The sequence below is a fragment of the Hyperolius riggenbachi genome, chromosome 3, assembly GCF_040937935.1.
Source record: "Hyperolius riggenbachi isolate aHypRig1 chromosome 3, aHypRig1.pri, whole genome shotgun sequence".
Classification (NCBI taxonomy): domain Eukaryota; kingdom Metazoa; phylum Chordata; class Amphibia; order Anura; family Hyperoliidae; genus Hyperolius; species Hyperolius riggenbachi.
In genome coordinates, this window is record NC_090648.1 from 343,551,296 (window position 1) to 343,574,557 (window position 23,262).

Here is a 23,262-nt window from a genome sequence, read left to right on the forward strand (position 1 = left end):
TCCCAGTCTGCACACTGTCCCAGCCATGCTGCACCCATCTCCAGCCACCCTGCACCAAGTTCCAAGCACCCTGTCTCAGCCACCTTGCACCCAGACCCAGCCTGCACCTTGACCCAACCACCTTGCACCCTTCTCCAGCCACCCAGCACCCAGATCCAGTCTGCACCGCCTCAGCCAGCCTGCAACCATACTCAGCTAACCTCCACCTAGGCCCAGCCTGCATCCTGCCCCAGCCTGCACCCTGCCGCAGCCACCATACACCCAGACCCTGCTCTAGCCACCCTCAACCCAGACTGCACACTGCCTCAGCCTCCCTCCACCCAGACCCTGCCTGCACCCTGACACAGCACCCAGATCCAGTTTGCACCCTGCCTCTGCCGCCCTGCACTCAGACCCAGCCACTCTGCACCCAGACCCAGCCTGCACCCTGCACCCAGATCCAGTCTGCATCCTGCCTCAGCCAGCCTGCACCCATACCCAGCCACCCTGCACCCAGATCCAGCATGCACCCAGACCCAGCCACCCTGCACCCAGACCCAGCATGCACCCAGAACCAGCCACCATGCACCCAGACCCTGCCCTAGCCACCCTCAACCCTGCCTGCACCCTGCCTCAGCCTCCCTCCACCAGACTCAGCCTGCACCCTGCTCCAGCCTCCCTCCACCCAGACCCAGCCTGCACCCTGCCCCAGCCTCCCTCCACCCTGCCCCAGCCACCCTGCACCGAGACCCTGCCCCAGCCACCCTCTACCAAGACCCAGCCTGCACCCTGCTTCAGCCACACTGCACCGAGACCCTGCCACAGCCACCCTCTACCCAGACCCAGCCTGCACCCTGCCCCAGCCACTCGCAACCAGACCCAGCCTGCACCCAGACCTTGCCCTAGCCACCCTCAACCTAGCCTGCACCCTGCCTCAGCCTTCCTCCACCCAGACACAGCCTGCACCCTGCCTCAGCCACCCTGCAACCAGACTCAGCCCCAGCCACCCTCCACCTAGACCAAGCCTGCACCCAGACCCCTTAAGAAAAGGGGCATGACTTGATAGGTGTGGCTGGGATTTAGAGCACCAAGACTTATATGCCTATGGGCTCCTGAGCTGTAAATCCGGCCCTGCGCACACTAATGTTGTGCACTTAATGTAACTACGAGTGAAAGAAATTAAAAATAGGCCCTGCCTGCACCGGGGGAGGTGAGGGGGGGGGGGTCAGGGGGGCACACATCCAGATTCCGCATCGGGGCCCAGAGGTCTATAGCTACGCCACTGGTTAGCTGACGTGCCTTGTCACGGAGAAACGTCTGTCATGTTCCTAAACATTTACATCACATGACTGACACCTCATAGAAGGACACACAATCCACTGCCATTTACTGCCATAGGTTGCCAGAGGAGCTGAAGACACCAGTGAGCGGAAAACCTATATTTCCAAAAGACCTCCATACTAGTTTGTTGTTATTTAAAGCAAAAGAATACATGTTGTTCAATGAATATTGCACCAGCGATTCAACTCTCATTACAAAAATTGCTAAATATCTATTAAAATGAATACGAGTATGGCAGGGCAGATTTTGTGCTGTTTACTAAATACTACTAGCAGGCTTATTTGAGCTTTAAATGGCTTATCACTGCTATTTAGCTGAAGCTTCAAATGCATACCCAGTACAACACTCAAACAGAATTTGTGCCAGAGAAACTGTAAATAAAACAGAAACCTTTTTTTAATCATAGAATGCTATACTTTGAGGCCTCCTTCACACTGAAGCGCTTTTTTGCTGGCGATTCGCGGTCATCAGCAAAGCGCTGCTGCATGACTAATTCTATGGGATTACTCTCACTGCAATGATTGTGGCATGTTTGCAATTTCCAACGATTGGAAACATGCTGCATGTAGCATTTTCCCAGCGATTCCGTTGCACTTCTCATTCACTGGAATGAGAATCACAAAGTGCAATTTACCACAATGTGAAATTGTGATTGCCTAGTGATCACAATGGTGGTTTGCGATTGCCAGTGTGAAGGAGGCCTAAGACCTTGAAAGGATGGAGGACTCGTGGGTATGACATCACAATAACCAGGAAGACAATACAAGGCGCCTATTTTCTCACATGCAGAACATCAGATTCCAATGTGATTTTGACTGTTCTACCACATCTTACTGCATATATTTGTCTTTACCAACATACAGCAATACATAACACATACTGTAGGTTCTTCATGGGATTATGCTTCCAGTTTCTTATACGGCACTGAGCCTACTACATAAGACTTTACATATCAGCTGTAAAAAATGGATGAATGCTTGTAAATTAAATATCATAAATGCACATAGAATACAATGCATAGTGCTTAGATAAGATGCAAAGCAATCATATTGGAAAAACTGTTAATATACATTATAAGTAGCCAATGTTTTCATAACTGTCTAGGAATGGTGATCTGTAACAGAGGGCATACTTTGCAAAAGCAAAAAACTTCAGCTAAACTTGAGGCTTCCTTAGAAGCACCAGATTAAGTTTCCTGTTAGAAATAAAACAAGGATTATGAGTGATCAAACTGGGCAACTACTATTACTTTTGCTCCAGTGCTCACATATCTTAGTCAATCAGACACAGGCTTCTGCTCTTGACACTTGCCATATAAAATACTAAATTATTTGCCCTGTACCTGTTCTAAAGTAAATATTCATTTACCTTCTAGAAATGAAATGTATTTAAACTGCTGAATTATACAAGACAGCTGGAATTTTATTTGCATGTTTTACAGGAGTTTGCCAAAAGCTGCTTTAACTGTCTCTGCTAGACAAAATGTTCTATGTAAGTAAAGTCCAATGTGTCTGCGCTACAGAATGCACATAAAAAGATACCTACCTTTTGTCTTGCTCGTTCTCACCATTTCCATGGTAACCCTAGTGTCTTCCTTTGAAACAAATGTCTTATTATTTACTGTATAGCTCATTTAAACACGGTGACTGTTGCCTTTGCATTCTGTACGAAGCTGAAAATGAGAGTTTCCTTCTATATCTTGAATGCTAAGGTGTGACAGAACAGAGGTTATAGGCTCATTACTGATTAACTTGTCTGCCGCACAGCAAATTGTAAATGCTGATGTGAGTGATCTCAACTGATTTAAAGCGGTAGAATGTTCATTACTTATAATATGTTGTTTTAGCAACTGTCACGGTGTGCACAATGGCTTTTCACTGTTTTCTAGGTATCCTGTTGAGGCAAATAAAAAAAAATATCCTAACAAGCCTATTATTAGCTGCACCTAGGAGCAGAAGCTAAGATTAGCAATCAAAACTTCTATCCACACATCCAACTAACTAGCGGCTGTGTTACTTAATCAGTGATTTGCTAGCCCCCGTTAGGAGAATCTTTTACTCATCATAACTGATGACTAGTGTGCACAGGTAACAGGATCCAGCATGTGTAGTATATGAGCAAAACATGGACTAGGTCTTAGGCGATAGCTCTGAGCTGCAAGAGGCTATGAACAGGGGAGTAACAATAAGGCTATGAACAGGGGAGTATACATACAATGAGTATTCATACAAATAATGATTAACCCTCTCACATCAAGTTGGAACTGTAATGATCATAGTAATGATAATGTAGTGTACAAGATACAGAGGCGCCAAAAGAATAAAAGATAATTAAATGAACTTAAAAAACCAACTGGTTAAACAGAGGAGGCAGCGGTGGTCTTACCCCCTCCAAACAGACACAGGCAAGGACTGCGATTCAGACAGTCAACAATTTATTTAATTAATTTTTTGGAGTTCCGAATAAATTGTTGACTGTCTGAATCGCAGTCCTTGCCTGTGTCTGTTTGGAGGGGGTAAGACCACCACTGCCTCCTCTGTTTAACCAGTTGGTTTTTTAAGTTCATTTAATTACCTTTTATTCTTTTGGCGCCTCTGTATCTTGTACACTACATTGAGTCCACCCTGGGTGGAGGGTTGTTACCCTATTTTCCTGTCTACAGAGAGCGACTTTTATTCCTGAGTGGGGTCAGGATTGTTCTCCCCACCTGCCTATACAGTGGTTGCCTATTGGTAACCCTGGTTTGTGAGTATAATTTTAACTTCTCATTTATTTTGTTGTCCCCAAGACGAATTACACTATTGGGGCTCTTGGTGTCCCTCTGCTTTATAGTAATGATAATAACAACTTGCACGAAATTTGCACTAAGTTGCACTAATCTGCATGAAATTTTAGTTGAACTAATGGAAGATGTTTGCTTCCAAAATGGTTTGCATACAAAGCCATTTCATATTAGATCCTTTCACCATGACGAGGTACCTCCAGCGAAAGGGTCCTACTGAATATTTATACCTGTTCTAGCGCTGCGTGAGGTCTCTTCTTCTTGGAAGTTGCACACTCTATGCTTGCCTACCACCTGCTCCTGATCCATATCATGTGAACGGTAGCCAGGTGTGCAGTATAAGGTGAGTGGGTACCAGGTGCAGCATTGAATCAGGTAAATATACACTGCTTCCTGTTCTTACTCTGCATGGGAAGCGGCAAGCTGTGTATGTGATTGGCCACATGTGCTAGGGGGAATTAGGTGGAACCATGATAATTTTGTTTGGAGCCCGGCAGTTAGTTGTCATGCCCCTGGATATGATTATGATTTTCTACTGACGAATCTTATATCTATAGCTCCACCAGACAGCTTTCTGCATCACATAATCATAAGCCAGTACAGTAGTTCTCTGCCAATGGAGCTCAAAGCACCTTTAAGCTCAGTTAGACCGCTATATTGGCACACAATTGACCTGAGGAAGCGGGCATCCTACAAAAATGCGTTGCCTCATTGTGCAACAATAAAATATACAGTTTAGACATCCATCTCTAGTAAAGCTAACCCTTACCTTATTTTTATTATCATTTTTACACCATCCACTACTGGGCACCTCTGGTCCCCTTTCTTCACCATTACACTTACAATAAAGGAAAATAGGAGCTACTTCCCCAGCAAGGAAAGATAAAGGTGATGTTTTATCAGATGCACTCTGTGACTTGTAGGCCTGGACTCATTATCCTATGACACACATGTGGATAGGAGTTAGTAGTCTTTATTGCTGACTCTGCACCTTAGCACAGTGAAGTTTACAGCAAACCTTGCAACACGCTCTATAGTGAAGGAAACTTGCTGTCTCCTGTAGCTGGGAGGAGAGTCACATGATTAGCTGACTAGCCAGTGGAAATACTGATGAGGAAGGAGGAGATCTTTTATTCAGAAGGCAGAATACGATTGATGAATCGTTTTAATGAATACCATAACAAAATGCAGTGCTAGAGCTGCAAACCACATGTATATTAAACACGACAGATGGTTAATGAGATGCAAGTAATTTTGGTTTGTGTGCATATTGTATGCAGATTGGAATTCAGCCAACCAAATTAACTTTCTGTTGAACTGAATTTTCAAGAAAATACCCTGCAAGACAGAATTGTTTACATCTCATTGACCCACTATAGGGCAGATTTATTGTTAGCCTTATAAAAAAAACCTTTTGATTTCTTAATCATTGTTCAAAGCCTTTCTTTAGGGTAACTTTGGTCCTTTCAAAAAGAACAAAAATCCACCCTGCATAGAATCTGAGCCAAAAGTTGTGATGGCATTAGTCTACTTGTGTCTATGTTCTCCACATCACATGATGTCACCAATCATGTTGGTCACAGGGATTCCTGGTCCACGTAAGCCTGGTGTACAGCGAGTAAAGAGACTGTGATCAGCTGCTGTACTCATCTCCCGAGCCTCTGTAATGTGAGCAGGAGAAAGACAATGGTCCCCCGCAACCATTGTTACATGGCCTGGGAGCCATGGGGGCCCACTTTTATTCCCTCCATGCTCATCTTCTCCCTTCCAGATCTTCCTTAAATTTACAGAGTAGTGCTAGAGATCTTTACCTATTGAGGGATATTTCTCTACATTATGCTCCTGATGCATGTCACATGACATACATCAGGAGCTCAACTGAAGTATGCTGTACAATATGGTTGCTATGAGCAGCAGAGGGAACCCACCTGACACTGGAGCAGGTAAAGCTCTTCAGTGCTAATCTGCAACATGGAGAGAAACCTTGGGTGGTCTCTTTCTAGGAGGGATGGTCTTGTAGGGATGATACACTAGCCACATATACAAATCGAACAGGGCAGAAAGCAGTTTTCATAATGAACACATTTGTTATGGGGGGGGGGGGGAGAGTTATGTTTGGTGGGGGGGAGGGGAGAATGGTTTCAGCACTTGTTATTTTCTCGGGGGGAGGGGGGGTATTGTATGTAGTGGGGGTGGGTTGTGAGTTGTGATTGAAACTCATTTTGTGGAAGTTGGATGCACTTTTCAATGGAGCATGGGCTATGACCAAGGGAGGGGAACCCTATGATTTTTTTCTGTATTAAATGATGTAAAAAAATTGTCTTTTCAGTAAGGCAAGAAATAAATGACACAAATCAATCAGTGTCTGACTCTGCCTTCATTAGTTTACTGTAGTCAGTAAAAATATATATGTTATTCCTGATAATGTCTGAAGTTTTGTAAACTTTGCACATTGTTATTTGCACTCCAGCAAACCTGGTGTATCCCAAATAGAGCAAAACTCAAAAAAAAGGTAAACACAAGATACCGGAAAGAACAGCTGAGTAAACTAAACTTGCCGTGGAAACTGAATGCAGCCTGAATAAAATGTAATGTTTGTTTGCAATCATCTGTTATGTAAAATAAAATAAAAAATGTACTAAGATTAATCTTACTGTATATTACTAGTAGGGCCAGTTTACAGACCTTGCAAAGCCCGACATGCCCATTAGATTCTGCTCACATCAGATTGCAACAGCACAAACACCATTTCACTGACCTTTGGAATTGACCAACATGACCCAGGCAAGGTTTGCAAACTTTTGCTGTCTAATGTAATAAATCCATTTGCTTAAAGGACAACTAACCTGAGAGAGAAATTGAGGCTGCCATATTTATTTTCTTTTAAACAGTGCCAGTTGCCTGGCATCCTTCAAGCATCAGTAGTGTCTGAATGACTCACCTGAAACAAGCATGTGTCAAATGTAGTCAAACATCTGATCTGCATGCTTGTTCAGGGTCTATGGCTGAAAGTAGCAGATGATCAGCAGGATAGCCAGGCAATGTGCATTGTTTAACTACTTAAGGACCAAGCTGATTGAAATCTATGCCCTGTTTTGGTGGTTACCTGGCTGGCAGGGCGTAGATTCCAATCAGCCGCTGCTGCGCGCATCCACTGTTTCCGTCGCTCCCGACAACCTCGTCGCTGAATCCCGACGTCTCTCACCACAGCTCACTTGCTCTGCCTGTCTCTATGACCGCAGAGCCCTGTGAGCGGGTCAGGAGCTGATTTAATTGGCTCCTGGCCCTGTCTTTCAATGTAAGCAACTCCCATTGGCTTACATTGAAAGACAGGGTCAGGAGCCAATGAAAGCGGCTCCTGACTGGCTCACAGGAAACTCTGCCTTCATAGAGACAGCAGAGTGGGTGGCCCAGGTTCCCGACGTGCAACAGGGACGTATGTGCGGCGGGCATTTGCGGCGATTCGTCAGTGTTCCGCCGTTTCTTGTACCAGTGATCTCTGGTCCTTAAGGGGGCAGAGACCACTGGTACTTAAGTGGTTAAAAGCAAATAAATATGTCAGCTTCCATATCCCTCTCTTGTCAGTTGTCCTTTAAGCCCCACTCTGCACCAGTGGGGATACGCTATAGCAGATAAATATAGAATTAATTCGCCCATTCTGTATTCCAGTAATATCCTAATTAATTATATACAGCAATTCCTCAATCAATTAGCATATGTACACAAGACGTAAAGGGCTTGACTGACTAAATAAACAACCAGTAAAAATCTCAGTTGTGGATCAGGTGTGCCTGTCACCTGCAATGTCACATGAGGAACTCACTGTTATTTCTGACCAGTGCTAACCTCCTGTCAGTAACTTCTGATCATAGCAGGCAAAGCAGCCTTTTCATCATGGCAAAATATGCAGGTGTGTTTTATAAACATTTTCCCTGACTATAATGTCAAGGAAATTTCATAACAAATTCTTGTAAGCTCAAATATATTCTAGGCTCCTTCCACACTTTGCCGATACTAGAAGATCATTTTGATTATTTTTATTAGTAAATTGGCATGTTCATCCACTGATGCAGAGTTTGGCCTGTTTCCCCCACATGAAGTCCATTGAGGTTTTTGGCACATATCATCAGGAATAGTTGTTTGGTTGATCCACAGGAAAATGTGCCACCTTGTATTCTGTACTATTGCAAAGAGCCTGATATACAGGGTGAGCCATTTATTTGGATACACCTTAATAAAATGGGAATGGTTGGTGATATTAACTTCCTGTTTGTGGCACATTAGTATATGTGAGAGGGGGAACTTTTTAAGATGGGTGGTGACCACGGCAGCCATTTTGAAGTTGGCCATTTTGAATCAACTTTTTTTTTTCAATAGGAAGAGGGTCATGTGACACATCAAACTTATTGGGAATTTCACAAGAAAAACAATGGTGTGCTTGGTTTTAAAGTAACTTTATTCTTTCATGAGTTATATACAAGTTTCTGACCACTTATAAAATGTGTTCAATGTGCTGCCCATTGTGTTGGATTGTCAATGCAAACCTCTTCTCCCACTCTTCAATCACTGATAGCAACACCGCAGGAGAAAGGCTAGCACAGGCTTCCAGTATCCGTAGTTTCAGGTGCTGCACATCTCGTTTCTTCACAGCATAGACAATTGCCTTCAGATGACCCCAAAGATAAAAGTCTAAGGGGGTCAGATCGGGAGACCTTGAGGGCCAGCCAAATTGCTACATGTGATGTGTTTCCCTCTTTATGCACTGAAGCTGGCACGTTCCCTGAGTTTTTGCAGCAAGATGGTGCGCCACCACATTATGGGTGTCAGGTCCGAGCATTTCTAGATGAACAGTTTCCTGGAAAGTAAATTGGTCGTCGTGGGCCAGTTGAATGGACCCCAAGGTCTCCCGATCTGGCCCTCTTAGACTTTTATCTTTGGGGTCATCTGAAGGCAATTGTCTATGCTGTGAAGATACGAGATGTGCAGCACCTGAAGCTACAGATACTGGAAGCCTGTGCTAGCATTTCTCCTGCGGTGTTGCTATCAGTGTGTGAAGAGTGGGAGAAGAGGGTTGCATTGACTATTCAACACAATGGGCAGTACATTGAACACATTTGATAAGTGGTCAGAAGCTTGTAATAACTCATAAAAGAATAAAGTTACTTTAAAACCAAGCACACCATTGTTTTTCTTGTGAAATTCCCAATAAGTTTGATGTGTCACATGACCCTCTTCCTATTGAAAAAACAAAAGTTGGATTCAAAATGGCTGCCATGGTCACCACCCATCTTGAAAAGTGTCCCCCCTCACATATACTAATGTGCCACAAACAGGAAGTTAATATCACCAACCATTTCCATTTTATTAAGGTGTATCCATATACATGGCCCACCCTGTAAATATCCTGTGGATATCTTGGATCCTTGTGTTAAATGGATTTTAGTTATTTTGCAGTGCTTTTACATATGGATGAAAGACAGAAAGATATTCCCTGAACTTCCACATCTGGCATACCAACAGCCACCTAATATAAAAAAAGCATAGGAGGAAGAAGGAGAGAGAAAAATCGGCACTGCAGTATTCCTTTTAATCCATAGTGAGGCACATCATACACTGTGCATGATACACATAAAAGTGGTTATTGTGGAACATACCAGTGCTGGAAGCGATGTGGGTGGCGGTGGGTGCTGGGCGCTGTTAGCCTTTCGGCCGTTGTGCGCGGATATATGCTTCTACGGAGGCTCTGAGTCTGAGGCTCTGATGGCAAACCCCCACCATGAAACCAACAGAAGACACAGCAGTCCTAACTAACTATGCATATACAATATATAAACAGACAAGGTGGAACAGCAGACAAGAGCAAGGCAAATCAGAGTCAGAGCAAGCAGGGACAAAAGCCAAGGGGGCAGATCAGAACAGAGGTTTCAGAGCAGGAAACCCAGAACACAACAACAGGGCAGCCAAGCTGAACTGAGGTTCCAACAAGGTTCTGAGGTGGGTGAAGTCCATAAATACCATTACAACAGATGAAGTCATAATGAATGAGCACCCAGAATATGTTACATTATTATTATTATTATTTATTGTATTTATAAAGCGCCAACATATTACGCAGCGCTGGACATTAATTTAGATTACAGACAATATTTAGGGGTGACAAACAGCAATATGACAATACAGGAATACAAGAAAACCAGATCACGCAGCACAGTATGAGTACAAGGTAATGCTTAGTCAGTCACTGGAGCGGAGCATGGAGATTAGGCGAGTTAGGTTCATTTAAATGCATAGCATGGGTGCACAGTAATGGAGGTGCATGATCAGGTAGGACACAAAAGGAGGAGGACCCTGCCCAAAGGCTTACAATCTAGAGGGAGAGGTAGGGACACGAGAGGTAGGGGACCAGAGTTCAGCTGTGGGTTTAGAGCAATTGTGAGGGGTGGTAGGCCAGAGTGAAAAGGTGAGTTTTGAGGTCCTTCTTGAAGGTGTTGAAGGAGGCGGCTGCCCTAATGGGTGGAGATAGGGAGTTCCATAGTGTTGGAGCGGCTCTTGAGAAGTCTTGGAGGCGTGCATGGGACTGGGTGATGCGGGGGACGGTCAGGCGAAGTTCATTGGAGGAGCGGAGTGAGCGGCTTGGTGTATATCTCTGAGTAAGATCAGAAATGTAGGTTGGACAGGTTTTGTGGACGGATTTGTAGGTCAAACACAATATCTTGAATCTGATTCTGGACTGGATAGGAAGCCAGTGGAGGGATTCACGGAGGGGAGCCGCCCTGGTGGAGCGATGGGAGGAGTGGATAATTCTGGCTGCCGCATTCATGATGGACTGCAGTGGGGCTATTCAGGTCATAGGGAGACCAGACAGAAGGGCATTGCAGTAGTCGAGGTGGGAAATTATGAGGGCATGGATGAGGAGTTTGGTGGTGGCAGAGGTCAGGAAAGGGAGAATCTTACAGATGTTACGAAGGTGGAAGTTGCAGGACTTTGTGAGGTTTTGGATGTGGGGAGTGATTCAATGGTTACCTGCTGGTGGTGAACACTAAAAGTACTGAAGCAAAAAGCCACCAGCAGATAAACTGAGAATCTGCAGGCAAAGTCAACATACTGCACAAAATGGTGCAGGGAAACTGGGGTGCACCATGTGCTGCCATAGGCTGTAATGTGAATTACTGCTATAGCAGTGCTGAGACGGAGAGGGTGTGAAACAGACCTGCAGAGAGGGTGTGAAACCTGCACACAAGTCTCTTCCACCAACATAATGTTAATACCAAGCTTACTGCAAAAACACTGTTGTATTCTGATTATAACTAACTCACTAACCTAAAAAAAGGACATTGTGGATGTTTAGTGGTTATGGCCTTGTACTTTAAATAAACAACTATTTCACCTTATGACTTCAAGCATTGGTGCTACTACAGGACATTGCCACATGCCGCACTTCTTCTCTTGAATGTACAGTAAAACTTTGGATTGAGAGTAACTTGGTTTAAGAGCGCTTTGCAATACAACCAAACATTTTTGTGAAATTTTGACTTGATCTACAGAAGCAACGTCTTGATATACAAGCCACAACATTTATATATATGCGTCACGTCATCACAACTGAGACGATAGTTCTTCTCCCTTTGGCACTGCAGGATTGTACTTAATTTGAGTGTAGAGACTGTGCAAAGTCACCTTTTTTATGAAATCCTTAAAAGTAACTATCACTAGATAAGTTCCTTAGTAAAGCCACACACAAAAAAAATGGTTGGTGCGAACCAACAGATGGCAGTGAGTCTGTTAGTTATAGTGAATGTCTTGTTTACTTTTTTTTTAATACTATTTTAATATTTTACTGTGTGGAGTGAATCAACAGGGTTTCCTTTAATTCTTAGGGTAAAATTTGCTTTGATATAAGAGTGCTTTGGATTACAAGCATGCTTCTGGAATGAATTATGCTCTCAAACCAAGGTTCAACTGTAGTTCTTCTTTAAGCCTCTAATGATGCGTATGAAGTGAAAGAAACATTATTTGGAGGTAAATACTGCCTGCTGATAACACTAGATCATGCGGCAAAGGATCCACTGAACCTTGTAATTATAATTACCTAGACCAGTGATAACACTAGTCATTATGGTAGCCCAGATTGTCACATCCTTTCCCAGGGGCGATATTCCCAATAATGTTCCAGATAGCAAACCTACCAGTGGACTGAGCATTTTCTTACCTCATCCAAGACAGGGATATACACTTTGGGTGGAGTATTCATATACATATACTGTACTTCAGTGCTAATTTCTTTGTAAAATACATACAATTTCCGCTTTATGAAGACTAATTAGAAAATTATTATTGTTTGCCTTAATTTTGCTTTTCTTAATTGAAAATCATATTGTATAATTTTGGACTTACCAGCAAACGGGGAACTGTCTATAAGAGAGAGCCCTGTATCTACTGGGTGATGGCAATATCCCGAAATATCAAGTTCAGAGTCCATCCAGGTGCTGTTGTCTTTTATTTAGCTGCCTCCTCAATTGAATTTAAGTTGAACTCGACCTGTTTCAACACAAAGTGATGTATTATTACTGTGGTGTTGTTTTTTTTCAAAAATCATATGTTATAATGTTTACTTTCTTTACACTTCACACAATACTATTATTGCTGTCATTGCAGTGCTATTATTTCCAGTGTAAAGCAATATACCATAAATGTTTATTTTGTAGGCAGCACAAGCAAATGTATATATAGTCACTGGAATTATGTGCAAGTGATGTTCACTAGGGTTAGATGCAGAAAAAGTTGTAGCCTTGACATGTGTAACACAGGTATCCATATTGACCAAACTTCTCAGCACTAACAAAAATTATATAATGGTTCAGTTGGTACCAACCCTGATCCCATTAGGGAGATAAGGTAGTGAATGTCTACATTTGACATGTGATCCTATAAATGCCAAAACTGAACTAAAAAGGTAATATCACTGCATACATAGAAAAAGGCAACTGGAAAAAAGGGTGCAGGGGATTTCCGTTTGAAGAATATTGCTACGATTCCGATAGTAAAATATCAAGCAATGATTACCGATATTTTACCGTGGCTAAAACTTACTGTATCCTCACACAGAACCCTCCCCATGGTGGTGTCTAACCCCAAGACCCTCCCTGGTGGTGCCTAACCCTAAGACCCCTTTGGTGGTGCCTGCCTAACCCTAAGAACCCCCCCGTGCCCAAAACCTAAGAACTCCCCCGGTGCCTACACCTTAGAACCCCCCTTGTGTTGCCTAACCCTAACACCCCCTGGTGATTCTTAATCCTAAACCCCCCTGGTGGTGCCTAAACCTAAGATCCCCCATGGTGCCTAACCCTAACCCCGTGTGGCCTAACCCTACCCCCCACCCCCAACCTTAATGAACCCTTGAGGCAAAATCACGATATGCAGCTAGGGAGTTACATTTTGGTGCTGTCTGTGCCCGCTATGTATGCCACAATTTGCATTTCCATATGCTCCTTTACTATGTCTGCCACTAATCAGGTGCCTGCTGGTGCCGAAATTTACCTCCCTAGCCATATATCGCGGCCAATCCGGCCATTAGAAAAGCCACGATTTGCATAAAAAAAGTTAAATTAGGGTGGTGTTAGCAGTGTCTAACATTAGTGGCTATAATGAAATACAATTTTCATCACTTTATTGAGTCAGCTTTCTATGCCAGGCTGTGGACTTTTGGATCACTGGTTCATGTATCCACTGCTACACTCAAGCAGGAACAGCAAGTCATATTTATTCCTACCGTATAAGCTAGCATACATGGGGTTAAGTGGAAAGGGGGTGTGGCTCCCGTATAATAAATTGTAGTTTCAACCAGTAATTTTAGAGTAGCAAAAGTTTAACACCTCTTTAGGGGCCTTATTCCCTTATACTGTGAGCCAATTACAGTAATAACAATAAAATCAGCTCCTGAACAGCTTACGGAGCTCTGCTGTCATACCAACAGCAGAGCAAGTGGGCTGCAGCGATGGGAGAGCGGTGCAAATGGTGGTAGAGTGCGGTGCAGTAATTCAAATCTATGCCCTGGCAGGGATAACAGGTCCCAAACACGGCATAGATTTCAATTACCAGAATGTAACCCGAATGTCCAGAAGCGGTTACTTTTCAGTTAAATAGCTTGATTTATAAAATTGCATCAGTCTGTAACGTTTGTGGAATCGTTTTCGTGGTCAGCGCACGAGATGCGCACTGACACAGCGAAAACCTTCCACAAGCGTATAATTGGGTGAACCCAGGCTAGGTGCAATGCACCAGCAGAGGGCAATTCCCAACGGCAGATGGCGCTGTGGAGTGCAAACGAGTACAATCGCTGCATGGCCACAGACGCCAGATGGGGATTGTACAGATCAAGACAATGCGGGGCTGAACAGCCCATAAAGAGAAAGAGTACAGGGACAGGACGAATGTGTGTTCACCAATCTAGTCGCGACCCTGCGACGGTGAACACACATCAGCAGAAAAAAAAGTAGGAACGCGACCGCGAGAAAGGCGATCGCCAGAAGTGACACAAGACAGACTCGAACAGAACACAAGAGGAGCAAAGGCACAGCAAATAATACAATGAGAATGATAAGGAAAATAACAAACGCTAACTAAACGCGAACACCGCACTCATTCGCAACAGCGAACGCGTTTATGCGCGGTCTCCACGTGTTAAGCACAACAGAGACAAGCACGCCTAACTAACCACCGACAGACAAACACGAAACAAAGAACGTGAACGCTTGCTTAACGGTTACCTCACCGAGCCTACAGCAAGCGCCCGTATCAGACAAGACAGACAAACGAGAAACAAGAACTAGGCAGAAAGGATCCACCGCTCTTCCGCCAGAGCAAGTGTGATCCAAGCAGGAACACAGATCAGAAAGATCCACAGCCGCTAACGCTAGCGGCTTTGTGCGATCTAAACTCAGGAACTAGAAAACAGATCAGAAGGATCCACAGCACTAGCGCAAGGCGAGTGCGATCTAGGCAAGACAGATCAGAAGGATCCACAGCACTAGCGCAAGGCGAGTGCGATCCAGAATAACAGAACAGAAGGATCCACAGCACTAGCGCAAGGCGAGTGCGATCCAGGCAAGACAGATCAGAAGGATCCACAGCACTAGCACAAGGCGAGTGCGATCCAGGAAAACAGAACAGAAGGATCCACAGCACTAGCGCAAGGCGAGTGCGATCCAGGCAAGACAGATCAGAAGGGGCTACCAGGAACAACCGCTGTTCCGGTTAGCACCCAGACACACAGAACGATTTCCTGTCGACCACCGCTGGGACAGGACAATCGCAACAGACAAACAAACAGATATGCAATTCTAACTGCACTAGGGAAACTGCCTAGTGCAGTCCCATGAATTACTCTAAGCTAACTTTAACAAGAAGTAGCATGGCTGACACTCTAGGAGTGTTTACTACAAACCCTGAAGGAATGACCAGCAAAGGACTGTGGGTAACCCCAACCTTTATACTGCCAGTCATCAAAGGAGGCAGGTAGGGGATTTGCATAACGAATGTATGCAAATTATTTGGCAGCAGAACAGACCAGAAACTTGCAATGGAAAGACAGGTCTCTTCCAGAGACCTGCAGCCCACAGACTAGAGGAATGGTAAAACAGCTGTTTGCAGTGCAGCCAGCTGAGCGGATCATCACACAGTCAAAGTAGCAGTTTAAAATCCACACTCTGCTTTTTACCCCCGTGCAGACCGCTCCACAGTCCACACCAATTGGCATGAACGCGGCAGCAGCCCCAGGACCACTCCACGACAATCGGCGTGAAGTGCTAGGGGCAGGGATTGCAGGGTATTGCAGAAGAACGCTGGAATGACGGAGCTCCGCCATCAGGCTCCTAGCGGCGATTGCCGCTCGGAGACTGTTAGACGGAGAAACTGCCATCTAATAAGACTGTACAGCGATGTGATCTGAGGCAGCGCTGTACTGGGGACAGCTGTGTCACTCGGCTGTCCCCTCCAGAGGCACAAAGGCGATCCGATGTCATAGGCAGATGCCTATGACAACCGATAGCTGTCATTGGCTAGCGGGGGGAGAAAGGAAGGGCTGTGAAAGAGGCCTAATAATGAACAGCCCCCGCATTGACACATCCTTGCATTAATAATGGTGGGTGATTTTGCCTCTTTTTCGGTCAATGGACAGGGTTTTTGTGTTGCAGTTATGTGTTTGAAATTTAATAAAAAGGATTTAAAATAAATAAATAAATAATGGTGGGTGACACTGGGCTGACTCACAGGGTGACATTGGGCCGACTTTAGACCTCTCAGCAGTGCACTAATACACTGCTGAAAGGTCTAAAGTTAGCCATTTGACATTATTCAGCCTGCATGGGACTAAAAGAACCATCAGGGATCTACAAGGTTTATTATACAGGTCCTACCTGTTCCTATTATATAAGTTGAAATTTGGGCGCAGGGTAAAGCCAAAAAACGGCTCACCTGCTCCTGCAAAAGTCCTGGCGGCGTTAATTATTATTCCCCCTCCAGGTCGCCGATGACAGTGGGGAAAGACGTAATTCGGCTTCCAGCTATTGCTGGTGGCCGAATTATGCTGTTTTTGTAGTAAAGAGAGGTCTGTCTTTTAACAGTGCCCAAATTACTGTCTTAACACCGCTTTAGCCGTAATTCCTGTGGTGGCGCTACCTGCACCAAATTCTCTGGCGCTGCATTTACTTGCTTCGCCTAATAGTGCCTGGCCCGTCCGCTCACAGTCAACACATGAAGAGCTATAATTACAGGCAGCAGCAGCAGCCCAGGTAGCATACCGTTACATCTTGCTGCTACTGATTGTGCTGGCAGACACCAGGAGTAATCTGGAGGAGGCTCTGGGCAAGGTTGTGCACTGCAAAGCCTGTGCTGTGCAGTACAGCTTGGGTTGGAATCCAGCAGCTAAACACACGTGACGATGCACTCACAGGCCCAGTGCACACCAAAACCGCTAGCAGATCGTCAAAACGCTAGCGGTTTTGGGAGCAGAGAGCAGATATTTGGCCGGGTGCACACCAAGCGGATTTTGTATGCGATCCACCAGCCGCATCAGCCAGTGAAAACGCTTGGCTATTGTATTTCAATGTGTGGTGCACACCGGCGGTTTGAGGTTTTTTAGCAAACCGCAAACGCGCAGCAGGAGGCGCGTTTGCGGCTTGGCAAAAACCTCAAACCGCCGATGTGCACCATCCCATTGCAATACATTAGCCAAGCATTTTTCCAGGCGGATGCGGCCGGCGTATCGCTCCAAAAACCGCTCGGTGTGCACTGGGCCACAGTCAGATAGCACTGCTGAGGAGAGGCCCAAAGGGGAGGAGATAGAAGGTTTTGCAGGGCTTGGTAGGCTGGGCTGCACCAACTGGCAACTACACAAGGGGGGGGGGGGAGCATAATGGCAGGCTAGCCCCAGCTGCTAGCAAAGCCACATATGTCTCTAGAGCTGCAAATTCTGACCCTTGGCCTAGGTATTTATTTATTTCTGTGTCTCCACTGAAAATATGTTCTCTTATTTCCTGTTTTAAGTGAGCAGGAAGTAAGGGGTATCCTTCAAATGAGGAGGACTATTTCAGCCTTAAAAAAAAAACAAACAAAAAAACTGATTAACCCTTTCTTTGCAACACTACTATATGAATCATACCAGAAACAAGCATGCGGAAAATCTTGCCAGATCTGACAGTAATGTCCGAAACACCTGATCTGCATGCTTGTCCAGGGTCTTTGGCTAAAAGTATGTGTCAGAGGCTCAGCAGGATAGCCAGGTAACTGGTAAGGAAATAAATATGGCAGCCTCCATATTTTTCTCACTACACTTGTTCTTTAAAAAGTTTTGCCTGGTGTTTCACTTGAATGAACTGTTGTCTGACATTGCCGTTATATCTTGAGACATGTCAGCTCTCCAGCAGCTTGTGGCACCATTAGTGGGGGTGATGTAAATAAATTATTTAATAAAGATTGGGAACCCAGCAAATCTACACTGGATTTTTTAATTGTTTAAAAGGCGCCAAAATATTCCAACCCTTAAAATCAAGACATACAGTTGTACAATTGCAGAAAGGTTATTAAATAAGTGGTTGTAGATATGAGCATTCACCCACAGTAACAACTTTTTTTTATAATAGATTCAGGCAGTTCTGGAGTCTTCCAGCTGTGGGCATATGCAGCTGCAACAGTACAAACTTTAATTCTAATTTTCATTTATTATGATTATTATTGTTACTACTATTATTATTATTATTTATTTATAAAGCGCCAACATATTTTGTGGTGCTTTGCAGAGTAAGAAACAAATATGGGGTACATAATAACACAGAAAATGATATACACAATATATAGACATCGTTACATAATACAGAATTGGTAGACAATAATTACAGTGACAAATGCAACATGATGAATGTATAGCAAATTCCAAGACACAAAAGCATGAGAGACCCATGTCCTTGCAAGCTTACAATATTAACCTTTTAAGGACCACGGGCTTAAACCCCCCTAAAAACAAGGCCATTTGTCACAAAAAGGGCCACTGCAGCTTTAAAGGCCTCGGTGCAGGGCCGCACAACTCAGCACACAAGTGATCCTCCCCCCTTTTCTCCCCACCAACAGAGCTCTCTGTTGGTGGGGTCTGACAGCGGATCACTTTTGTGCCACCCAAGGGGACAGCCGTGTTACACAGCTGTCCCCTGTACAGCGCTGTCATAGATTACAGCGCTGTACCCTGTTAAAAGATGGTGATTTTGCTGCCTAACAGTCTCCGAGCGGAGACTGAAGGCAGAGCGGATCTCCGTCATCCAAGTGGGGATGCGCGTGCATCGGCGTGTGCGATCTCCTACAAATCACTGCCCCAGGACTTTACACCGATCGCCGTTAGGTGGTCCTGGGGCTGCCGCCACGGCCACACCCATCGGCCGGACGCGGTTGGCAAGTGGTTAAGGAATGGGGAGGAAAGAACAGGTGGAGGTGTAATACAATATGTATACCTAGAGACTATATGGAGCACATGCAATTTACTTTTTCTCCTAAGTTATATCGCCTAGGTGATATTTTCACATCTTATCAATAAAATAACTTTTAAGCCACAAGCAATAAAATACTTTTGACAGTAATTTTTCACTTACCGTACTTTTAGTATTTTTTTCAGTTACAGAGTGCTAAAAAGTTATTTTAAGAAGAAGATGAAAAATGATCTCCTACGAGAAAATTAATTGAATAAAAGCCAGTGTGTTTTTAAGCTATATTTAGAAAGGAGAACAACTTGGCCAGAGGTTGAAGGTGAATGGCTTAAGTAAGATCATATGCTTGTTGGAATAAAATTAGTTTTGAGGGAACACTTAACCACTTCCCGACCACCCACTACACAGGGGCGGCGGGGAAGTGGAGCCCTGCAGGACGGCCTCACCCACAGAGGCGGCGGTCCATTTAAGGGCATGGGCGGAGCGATCGCGTCATCCGTGACGCGATCCTCCGCCGGCGCCTGTCACCGCTCGCTCGCCGCAACATCCCGCCGGCTATACGGAAGCGCCGGCGGGATGTTAACCCCGCGATCGCCGCATACAAAGTGTATAATACACTTTGTAATGTTTACAAAGTGTATTATACAGGCTGCCTCCTGCCCTGGTGGTCCCAGTGTCCGAGGGACCACCAGGGCAGGCTGCAGCCACCCTAGTCTGCACCCAAGCACACTGATTTCTCCCCCCCCTGCCCCAGATCGCCCACAGCACCCATCAGACCCCCCCCCTGCCCACCCCCCAGACCCCTGTTTGCACCCAATCACCCCCCTAATCACCCATCAATCACTCCCTGTCACTATCTGTCAACGCTATTTTTTTTTTTATCCCCCCCCCCTGCTCCCTGCCCCCTCCTGATCACCTCCCACCCCTCAGATTCTCCCCAGACCCCCCCCCCAGACCACCCCCCCCCCCTGTTTACTGTATGCATCTATCCCCCTGATCACCTGTCAATCACCTGTCAATCACCTGTCAATCACCCGTCAATCACCCATCAATCACCCGTCAATCACCCCCTGTCACTGCCACCCATCAATCAGCCCCTAACCTGCCCCTTGCGGGCAATCTGATCACCCCCCCACACCAATAGATCGCCCACAGATCCGACATCAGATCACCTCCCAAATCCATTGTTTACATCTATTCTCTCCTCTAAACACCCACTAATTACCCATCAATCACCCATCAATCACCCCCTATCACCACTTGTCACTTTTACCTATCAGATCAGACCCTAATCTGCCCCTTGCGGGCACCCAATCACCCGCCCACACGCTCAGATTGCCCTCTGACCCCCCCTTATCAATTCGCCAGTGCATTAATTACATCTGTCCTTCCCTGTAATAACCCACTGATCACCTGTCAATCACCTGCCAATCACCTATCACCCATCAATCACCCCCTGTCACTGCCACCCAACAATCAGCCCCTAACCTGCCCCTTTGCGGGCAATCTGATTACCCACCCACACCAATAGATCGCCCGCAGATCCGACATCAGATCACCACCCAAGCGCAGTGTTTCCATCTATTCTCTCCTCTAAACACCCACTAATTACCCATCAATCACCCATCAATCACTCCCTATCACCACCTGTCACTGTTACCTATCAGATCAGACCCTAATCTGCCCCTTGCGGGCACCCAATCGACCGCCTACACGCTCAGATTGCCCTCAGACCCCCCCTTATCAATTCGCCAGTGCAATATTTACATCTGTTCTCCCCTGTAATAACCCACTGATTACCTGTCAATCACCTATCAATCACCCATCAATCACCCCCTGTCACTGCCACCCATCAATCACCCCCTGTCACTGCCACCCATCAATCACCCGCTGTCACTGCCACCCATCAATCAGCCCCTAACCTGCCCCTTGCGGGCAAACTGATCACCCACCCACACCAATAGATCGCCCGCAGATCCGACATCAGATCACCACCCAAGCGCAGTGTTTCCATCTATTCTCTACCCTAAACACCCACTAATTACCCATCAATCACCCCCTGTCACTGCTACCTATCAGATTAGACCCCTATCTGCCCCTAGGGCACTCAATCACCCGCCCACACCCTCAGAATGCCCTCAGACCCCAGCCCTGATCACCTCGCCAGTGCATTGCTTGCATCCATTCCCCCCTCTAATCACACCTTGAGACACCCATCAATCACCTCCTGTCACCCCCTAGCACACCTACCCATCAGATCAGGCCCCAATTTGCCCCGTGTGGGCTCCTGATCACTCGGCCAAACCCTCAGACCCCCTTCCGATCACCTGCCCAGTGCATGGATTGCATCTATTTTCCCCTCTAACCACCCCCTGAGACACCCATCAATCACCTCCTGTCACCCCCCTAGCACTCCTATCCATCAGATCAGGCCCAATACAACCTGTCATCTAAAAGGCCACCCTGCTTATGACCGGTTCCACAAAATTCGCCCCCTCATAGACCACCTGTCATCAAAATTTGCAGATGCTTATACCCCTGAACAGTCATTTTGAGACATTTGGTTTCCAGACTACTCACGGTTTTGGGCCTGTAAAATGCCAGGGCGGTATAGGAACCCCACAAGTGACCCCATTTTAGAAAAAAAAGACACCCCAAGGTATTATGTTAGGTGTATGACGAGTTCATAGAAGATTTAATTTTTTGTCAAAAGTTAGCGGAAATTAATTTTTATTGGTTTTTTTTCACAAAGTGTCATTTTTCACTAACTTGTGACAAAAAATAAAATCTTCTATGAACTCGCCATACACCTAACGGAATACCTTGGGGTGTCTTCTTTCTAAAATGGGGTCACTTGTGGGGTTCCTATACTGCCCTGGCATTTTAGGGGCCCTAAACCGCGAGGAGTAGTCTAGAAAACAAATGCTTCAAAATGACCTGTGAATAGGACGTTGGGCCCCTTAGCGCACCTAGGCTGCAAAAAAGTGTCACACATGTGGTACCGCCGTACTCAGGAAAAGTAGTATAATGTGTTTTGGGGTGTATTTTTACACATACCCATGCTGGGTGGGAGAAATTTCTATGTAAATGGACAATTGTGTGTAAAAAATCAAACAATTGTCATTTACAGAGATATTTCTCCCACTTAGCATGGGTATGTGTAAAAATACACCCCAAAACGCATTATACTACTTCTCCTGAGTACAGCGGTACCACATGTGTGGCACTTTTTTACACCCTAAGTACGCTAAGGGGCCCAAAGTCCAATGAGTACCTTTAGGATTTCACAGGTCATTTTGCGACATTTGGTTTCAAGACTACTCCTCACGGTTTAGGGCCCCTAAAATGCCAGGGCAGTATAGGAACCCCACAAATGACCCCATTCTAGAAAGAAGACACCCAAAGGTATTCCGTACGGAGTATGGTGAGTTCATAGAAGATTTTATTTTTTGTCACAAGTTAGCGGAAAATGACACTTTGTGAAAAAAAACTATTAAAATCAATTTCCGCTAACTTGTGACAAAAAAATAAAAACTTCTATGAACTCACCATACTCCTAACGGAATACCTTGGGGTGTCTTCTTTCTAAAATGGGGTCATTAGTGGGGTTCCTATACTGCCCTGGCATTTTAGGGGCCCTAAACCGTGAGGAGTAGTCTTGAAACAAAAATGACCTGTGAAATCCTAAAGGTACTCATTGGACTTTGGGCCCCTTAGTGCAGTTAGGGTGCAAAAAAGTGCCACACATGTGGTATCGCCGTACTCGGGAGAAGTAGTACAATGTGTTTTGGGGTGTATTTTTACACATACCCATGCTGGGTGGGAGAAATACCTCTGTAAATGACAATCTTTTGATTTTTTTACACACAATTGTCCATTTACAGAGGTATTTCTCCCACCCAGCATGGGTATGTGTAAAAATACACCCCAAAACACATTGTACTACTTCTCCCGAGTATGGCGATACCACATGTGTGGCACTTTTTTGCACCCTAACTGCGCTAAAGGGCCCAAAGTCCAATGAGTACCTTTAGGATTTCACAGGTCATTTTGAGAAATTTCGTTTCAAGACTACTCCTCACGGTTTAGGGCCCCTAAAATGCCAGGGCAGTATAGGAACCCCACAAATGACCCCATTTTAGAAAGAAGACACCCCAAGGTATTCCGTTAGGAGTATGGTGAGTTCATAGA

The 23,262-nt window shown here is 45.2% G+C and overlaps 1 protein-coding gene across 1 annotated transcript in view; it reads right to left on the bottom strand.

Annotated features, from left to right (window-relative positions):
• NR1H4 (nuclear receptor subfamily 1 group H member 4) overlaps window positions 1-23,262 on the bottom strand; it is a 178,171-nt gene that overhangs the window by 106,745 nt on the left and 48,164 nt on the right. The window contains exon 2 of the mRNA XM_068276980.1: window positions 12,497-12,640. Within this exon, the coding sequence (XP_068133081.1) occupies window positions 12,497-12,581 (85 nt within the window). The 5' untranslated portion in view covers window positions 12,582-12,640. The remainder of the gene's footprint in view (window positions 1-12,496; window positions 12,641-23,262) is intronic.